Source organism: Carex rostrata, chromosome 14 (genome assembly GCF_964058835.1).
Source record: "Carex rostrata chromosome 14, lpCarRost1.2, whole genome shotgun sequence".
Lineage (NCBI taxonomy): Eukaryota > Viridiplantae > Streptophyta > Magnoliopsida > Poales > Cyperaceae > Carex > Carex rostrata.
In genome coordinates, this window is record NC_135931.1 from 5,833,888 (window position 1) to 5,841,965 (window position 8,078).

The 8,078-nt window shown below is 35.5% G+C and overlaps 1 protein-coding gene across 1 annotated transcript; it reads right to left on the bottom strand.

Moving 5' to 3' along the window:
• Positions 1–2,507: 2,507 nt before the first annotated feature.
• Positions 2,508–4,961, bottom strand: LOC144565329 (flavonoid 3'-monooxygenase CYP75B137-like). The gene is made up of 3 exons (XM_078315052.1): positions 4,526–4,961; positions 3,520–3,999; positions 2,508–3,242 (listed from the first exon to the last, which is right to left on the bottom strand). Exons 1-3 carry the CDS (start codon positions 4,928–4,930, stop codon positions 2,616–2,618), a joined length of 1,512 nt encoding a protein of 503 aa, XP_078171178.1. The 5' UTR covers positions 4,931–4,961; the 3' UTR covers positions 2,508–2,615.
• Positions 4,962–8,078: the final 3,117 nt, after the last annotated feature.

Here is an 8,078-nt window from a genome sequence, read left to right on the forward strand (position 1 = left end):
ATTGTAAAGTAAATTTAAAATCCAAGAGACCCACAACCCTCTAGTAATTAGAACTTCCTTAACAAATTGCCAATTCACTTTATCATAAGCTTTTTCCAGATCGAGTTTTATCACTACTCCTTTTTCCTTTTTTTTGTTTGCAATAGTGCAGAATTTCATGACTTAATACTACATTATCTAAAATATAACGACCTTTAACAAAGGCCGCTTGTGTTTGATCTACAAGTCGAGTCATAAGGGTTTCAAGTCTCAAAGTCAGCAGTTTGGATGTGATTTTCATGCTACAATTAACTAAGCTTATCGGTCTATATTGTCTAATAGTTCTAACCTCTTTCTCTTTAGGTATGAGACAAGCTACCGCTTGATTAAGATACGTTAAAGAAATACGATTATCAGCAAAGGCCATAACTAAAGTAATGATATCATTCTTAACAAGATCCCAAAAATGTTGATAAAAGCCAAAAGGGATACCATCAGGTCCAGGGGCATCGAATGGTCAGAGGTAAAAACTGCATTTTTAATTTCATCTTCAGAAAATGGGGCAGTTAACAAAGTGTTTTCAAGAGGAGTAACATGGTCAGCCTCCTCCCAAAAATCTGGTTGGAGAGATGCCCCTTTTGTTCCACTAACTCCTAATATACTATGATAATAGTCAACTACATGAGTTTCAATCACAGGAAGCTGATATGTCATTTGCCCCTGAATTTCCATGTGTAGAATGATTTGTTTTTTAAATCTATTGGTGGCACACTTGTGAAAATATTTAGTGTTCATATCCCCCTCTTCTAGCCATTTTTGTTTAGAACCTTTTTCATTTTCATTGAGAATGGGCCTCCTTTAGCGATTTCCTTGCGTATTGCCTATTGCGACAGATTTGCTTGTCCTCTTTTCGTTTTCACTGAGATTGAACTTCCTAAAGCCCAATTATATTAAACAGTTACCAGAGTAATACAAATATTATTTATAAACCTGAATTTGAATTCAAAAAATATTTGTACTATAAGCCCAACGACGTTAGCAGTAAGAATATTAACTTGGTTTTTGTACCGAAACAGTACCAGCTCAGATTCAATTCCCACGATCCATGCTTCCCTAGCCATTACCCAAATTTCTAAAATTGTTCTATAACAACAAACCATTTTATGGTACCAAACTCTTGAAATCAGGGTTAGAAAACCAAACAAAAAGAAAATTATTGAATAAGAAAAGAAGTTCAATTTGCCAGGAAGCATCTTACTATTGCTTGGCACCTATCACACTGATGTTACCTGAATTAAGCAAAAAGTTCAATCTGAACCTTAATCGGTCAAGTGTAGGCCTTTAATCTAATCCAATTAAATATAAAATAGCCTTAACTTAGCAACCATGCAATTACTAAACCATCAGGGACACACGTGAATCAAGAACAATGATTATCTTCAAATGACTTTTGGGGATAATGAGCATTATCAGCTTTGTCCCTGCAGTTCGCTTTGGAAGAATTGAGATCAAGAATTGAAAAGCGGAGGGTGAGAATAGATGGGAAGCCCTTTTAACATTAGCAGTTGAAAGAGGATTAAACAAGGATGGACAGTGATAAAGTGAATTGTTAAAATTTGAAAAGAAACACCATTAGAGACTAAGGGCATAGTTGGAATAACAAATTGTTAAGCATTTGGTTATTGTTCAAATAATTCAGAGGGCAAATAAGAAAGGTTCCTAAGAGTTAGAGGTTAAGTAGGATAAATTAAAGATTTTGAGGGTAAATAAGAAATTTAAGAGTTTTCAGAGGGTATATGAAATATTATCCATTTTTTTTGTATTGCTTTGACCGCATGGGTTCTGCTAAGAGTTAAAATTTTCGTTGGAATTAGCTAGTATTCATAGTATTTATTTGTTTGCATTTCCTATGATAACTTTTAATATCATTTTTCCTTTAAATATGTATTAAAGTTGAGGACGGTTCAAATGTCTTTATTTTTTAAAGCTTTAATAATTCAAATTTTAAATTTTAAAATTCAAAATAAAATCATTGGATATGAATTACATCATTTTATCTATATACATGTAAAAAATTATGACATTTCAACTTTGTTTTGGTTGTCATCTTGAACTTGTAAAAATGTATACTAATGTGAATAATTTCTAAACATTGATTTTTTGACTTATTGATTTACATAAAAGCAAAATCAAAATGTGATAATTTTTTATGAACACATAGAGAAAATAACATAGATCACATCTAATGATTTTATTTTGACGTTTAAGTTTTTAACTTTGAGTTATTTAAATTTTTTAAAATAGAGACATGATGGAAGCACAAAAAATAGAGACATTTGAACTCTCCTAATAAAAGTTTATGTTGAAAAAAATAGTGAATGAGCAAAGTTTGGAATGAAAAAGTTTAGTTGATTGTTATCTTGTGACTTCTTTTCTCTAATACTCTTTCCTTTTACTACTTAACCATGTGGGGACTTGGGATTTGGTGGTACGAAGTGTGTACACAGATTATTGCTTAAGGCAAGAAATAAGATAAAATCTTAAGAGTTGCTCAAATAGACTGTTATAGTTACACAACATCATTTATTTGTAGTATAAGCATATTAGGAAACATCACATCTCCTAGAGATTAATAATTAGTAATACAACTTGTCATTTGATAGCCTGGGTGTGGGTATAGCAACCAAAGGGACAGCCAGCTTTGTTATAATCCCAAATTTATCTGACAAATCGACCTCCTTCCCTTCTGGGAGCTTCCAATCAAATGAATGCACCATTGTGGCTAGCAAATTACATACCATTCGCTCAGCCATGACAGCACCTGCACAAATTCTCCGTCCAGATCCAAATGGTAGGTAGTCAAAATCTTTCCCAGTAAAATCCCTCTTGAATTCCTCTTGTAAAAATCTCTCTGGTTTGAACTCCAATGGATCTGTCCATTGCGATGGATCCCTTTGAATTGCCCATACATTCACAAAAACTCTGGTACCTTCTGGTATGAGGTAGCCATCAATTGTGCAAGAGGAGCTGGGATAGTGTGGAATGAGGAGTGGAAATATAGGGTGGAGGCGAAGAGTTTCTTTAATGACACAAGAGAGGAATGGGAGTTGTGGTAAGTGGGATTCATGCACCAATTTGTCTTTCCCCACGACTTGGATAAGTTCTTCTTGTACTTTTTGGAGTATGTTGGGCTTTTTTATCATCTCAGCCATGGCATACTCAACAGTGGATGATGTGGTATCTGTTCCTGCCGTAACCAAGCCCTGTTACACAAGGTTGTTAATTCTGAGAATCTTCATAGAATTTATTTAAATAATTAATAAAGTGTTTCAGGACTTTAAACGTATTTAGCATTCCATACTAACTCTCTTATATTACTAGTGTTGTACTAATTTATGGTATTATTCTAAATGGATTAATTCCGCAAACACTTTTTCTGACCATGAAAATCGAAGTACTAGTGGAGCAACCTTGCTAATTCCATTTTCGACCTTCAAGAAGGAATAAAAAATGTTGTATAAGATTAGTGACAATGCGTACCATGAGCAAACCCTTAACATGAATCATAGTGAAGGGGGTTTTGCTATTTCTGCTTTCTCTCTCCTTCTTTAGCATGAACCCTAGGAGGTCATCGACTCTTTCCTCTTCCCCGCTACATTTCTTCTCTATCATTCTCTCAAAAATGCTGTTGACTCTCCCCATTAACACTTCCATCTTGCTCCGAATCCCTTGCAAATCAAATTGGGCCAAGGTTGGGAACAAGTCCGACACATTGGGCTCGGTATACAAGGGAACTATGTCAGCTATAACCTTTTTGAAATCCTTGCCAACCAATTCTCTCTCCTCTACTGGAAGTGTGTGGCCCCATAGCATGCTTGTTACTATATTCATTGCAGTTAGAAACATTTCTGTACCGATATCGATCGGGGTGCCGCATCTTTCATGGATGCGGTGTATGGTAGACAAAATCTCGTGCTGTCGGAGGTCTGAGACTCTGTCAAGACTGGAGGGAGACAACATCTGTCATGCCATTATGATCGTTGTTAGTCCATGCCAAGTGAATGGATGGTGTATGTTTGTCCATTAGCTAAGGATAGGCACAGTTGGTTTAATTAACCCTATCATACCAATCAGATTGTATCTAACTTAGTATTGTTTTTGGTTTATTTACGGTCAAATGGATGAATTGAGACATAGCTTAAGTGAGCCTGGAACATGTAGTTCTCCTTGAAATGATTCAAATGCTCATTACATCTAAGCCAACTAAGCTTGGTGAACCTATATCTATATGCTCGTGAACTGCACAACACAAGGTGCTGCAGTTTCAAATTCCATATGTTGGGACCCTGTTTCTTTTTGACAAGTCAAAACCAAAGTTAAGTATTATTGGCCAAGAAAATGGTACATTTCGCGAAATGGTAAGGATGGATTGAGAATCATGCAGGCCAATACTGAACGACTCCTGAGGTTTCTTGGCTTTATTTTTTGTATATTTTTTCTTTAGTTTTTTCTCCATTTCTTGACTAACTTTTAATTCTAATTATACCTCGTGCACACTGATACGACGGAGCATGCGCCAGGTAGGCCCATTAGGAGAAAAGAGTATATCATTGCCACCATAACTAAAAACGGAGGCGGCTGCAGGCATGTCATGATTTGCGAATGTGTCATCATGTTCCCGCATGATGGCTCTAGACAGGGATGGGGAAGAAATAACAACCGTCAGCCTAGAGCCGAGTCGTAGGGAGAATATCGGGCCATACTTTTTGGACAGATCGGAAAAGTATGTGTGAAGTGACGGATCGAGAAATGGAAGACTTCCAATTAGAGGGAGCCCTGTGGGGCCTGGTGGCAGTGGAGGTGTTCTTCTTCTGTGACGCAGGACAAGGGTTGCGTACAGAAAGAAAGTTGCAAGGAGGAATGTGTAGAGGAAAGTAGTGGGTTCCATCATTGGAAGAGGGAGGTGAAATCTGTGGGAGATGAAATATGATCTTCTGCCAGGAATGCTTCTTTTATAACGGTTTCATGTGGGGGTGATTAATTGCCTTTTTGTTACGGTACTGCACTGAGCTATTTTCCGCTACATGTCATTTAGTGGTGATTGTTACTTGTGCTTAAGACATCGGAAATTAAATTCACCTTTCGTCTTTATTCTTTTGCTTTTGTTTTGTATTATGTGTTCTTAATATCTTTAATTAAATAGTGGTGGTGGTTACTTGTAATAGTAATTGAGATAGGCAGGCACTTTTCGTGAGAGAAAAAATATATTTATGACGGTACTTCATCACGAAAAGTATCGTCGCGAATAGAAAAAAGCACGTTTATGATGATACTCCGTCGGAAAAGTTATTTTCACGAAAAGTGCCAGTCTTTTGTAGTTGATGATTTAGCATTTAAAGTTAACAAGCAGAAGCACTTCAGTAGGGCTGCAAACGAATCGAACTTATCCCACTTTGAGTTTGATTTGAATTAATTTTGAATTAAGTTTAGTTTGAATTAATTTCGAATCAAACTTTTTACGAACTCAATTTTGAATCTTTTACGAAATTTTTTACAACAAGGAAGAGTGATCGTAATTGCCGAAAACAAGAGGTGAACGTCGCATAGGGTTTTAGAACTGAAAGCGAGAGTTACGACTTACAAGTTATGACTTATGGCTGGGTGGCCTTATGTTTTAACTTTTAAGTCATTAGCGAACATAAGTCATCAGCAGAAATCAACAGTTCAAGTTACTTTGAGATTCGAACTAGAATAGTTTGTGAATCTATTTCGAATGAACCAGGTCCAGTTCGAATTGAATTTTTTACGAATTTTTTCGAATCAAACTCGAATCGAATCACAAACTACAAATTTTTTGTGCAGCCCTACACTTCAGCATGGAAGTGCACCGGCCTCAGAGGTTATTTGAGCAAACATGGAGCTGCTTAATTTGGCCCCGAGTCTTGAAGCCCTTGCAAACTTGATGAATCCCCAGTGCCTGAAGGGGGTGAAAATCGCTCTTAACAATTTATTATGCATTTTTAATCTGAACAAAATGAAAGCATTAAAAATATATATATAATAGTACAAGCTCTTAAGCAATATGAACCTTTCCGTCTTTTTCAGATCTATGACTTTTTATTTTTATTTTTCAACTTCATGACTTTTAGTTTTTGAATTTTGAACTTTACAATTTTTAGTTTTTGAATTTTCAACTTTACGACTTTTATTCTTTTATATTTTTCAACTTTAGGATTTTTATTTTTTGATGAGACCTGGTACAGCCGCGCTGACATACAAACAAAAGAAGAAAGAGAAATTTATATATACTATTGGTAAGTTCTCGATTTACGTATTTTTTTCATCAAATTTTATATTAAATATTTTCCCATCTGAACTCACTTATTTTCTTAATATTCCTATTTTTTGTTTTATTAATTGACAATAAGCATTAATATTAATACAAAATCCAAAATAACAGTTTTGTCCTAACCTCAAATTAATAAAAAATTGTCAAAGTTTGATGGGTAGTAAAATAAACCTATCAGCACTCTGTTGGGTAAAAATTCAGAAATTCAGATAGTTTAAAAAAGTAATTATGGTAAGATAATGAGGATCTTATTAAAATAAACGAGTATAGATAATAAAATAAGAGGAGGGTTCAAATGCCTCTATGTTTTTGTGCCTCCATCATGCCTCTACTTCTCTCTATCATTTTCAAAGTTCAAACAGTCGATCCAAACCGCTCAACCTAACCTCCATACTAAAATATGTTTGGAGACCAAATTTTATATTTTTAGAAATTCTTTTACTATTTTTTTAGATAGGTACAAAATCAGTAAATCTGAACCATCTAAAAACAGTATTTTTGTACCTATCTAAAAAAATAGTAAAAGAATTCCTAAAAATATAAAATTTGGTTTCCAAATATATTTTAGTATGGAGGTTAGGTTGAGCGGTTCGGATCGACTGTTTGAACTTTGAAAATGATAGAAAAAGATGGAGGCGTGATGAAGGTACAAAAACATGGAGGCATTTGAACCCTCCTCATAAAATAATAACTTTAGTAACTTAGATGGAAAAATATCTAAATCAAGAAATAATGATAACTGTGTAGGATTCTACTAGGAGCTAGCAGGCACAATTTTAATTTTTTAGCTACGCAACTACGATCTAGAGATTCATCAAACCATACAGTTTATATCTCGCGTATTTGTCATACGAGGGCTCTAGCATAGCAGGTTTATGAACTCATGCTCTCCAACTAATGGAGCGCGCGAGATTCGGGAATACCAGCTCTCCAACTAGTTTTATCTGATTATTCAGTCTTGATCCGGTACCACACGACGATTAAATTTTTAGTACAATTATAAAATTAATACTTAAATATCCGATCAGGAACCAATATTTTAATTGATAAGATATGACATTGATTTAACATTATGCAAAATAAAAATTTGAAATTAATAATTGAATGTAATATACGAAATGTCTAGATGTGTTTTAAGTGAAATAGATAACATTTTAAGTAAAATATAATTTTTCTAAACAAATTATCGGAATAATTAAGTTATTTTGGATTGACTTACTATCAAAGAGATTACTTAAATCACTACAACAGAACGGATTTTCTGCGATCGGTGCTGACGCCGGTCACATATACTCAAATTTTTCAAAAAAAAAAAAATTCATCCAAAATCAGGCGACCAATAGTATCAGCGACTGGCACCAATATAGGTTGTTGAAAGTTTTTTTTTTTTTTTTCTTATCGCTAAAATTTTTGGGTGAAGAAAAGAAGGCGCCAAAACCTTTCTTCTCCGCACGCCTGTAAAGAAATAACGTGGCACCCCAAAATTTCACCGCAATTCAAAAAAAACCTCCTCCACACCACCCCTTTTCTCTCATCCGTGCAAACGAGATTTTTGGAAAGAGGTGGAGCTCCGCTGATCCGCCAATCCATCGATCCACCTCCGTCGCTCTCCACCCCGCACGCCTCGGACCTAGACCCAACCCAAAGCGAGGAGGTCCGCCGATCCACCGATCTACCTCCGTCGCTCTCCACCCTGCATGCCCCGGACCCAGACCCAACCCAACGCGAGGAGCTTCGTCGGTCCGCCACT

Coding starts and splice junctions, on each gene's coding strand:
- LOC144565329 (XM_078315052.1), bottom strand. CDS start 4,930: ATGATGGAACCCACTACTTTCCTCTACACATTCCTCCTTGCAACTTTC. Junction 4,000..4,525: donor GTCGTATCAGTGTGCACGAG/GTATAATTAGAA, acceptor ATGGCATGACAG/ATGTTGTCTCCCTCCAGTCT. Junction 3,243..3,519: donor ATGTTAAGGGTTTGCTCATG/GTACGCATTGTC, acceptor CTTGTGTAACAG/GGCTTGGTTACGGCAGGAAC.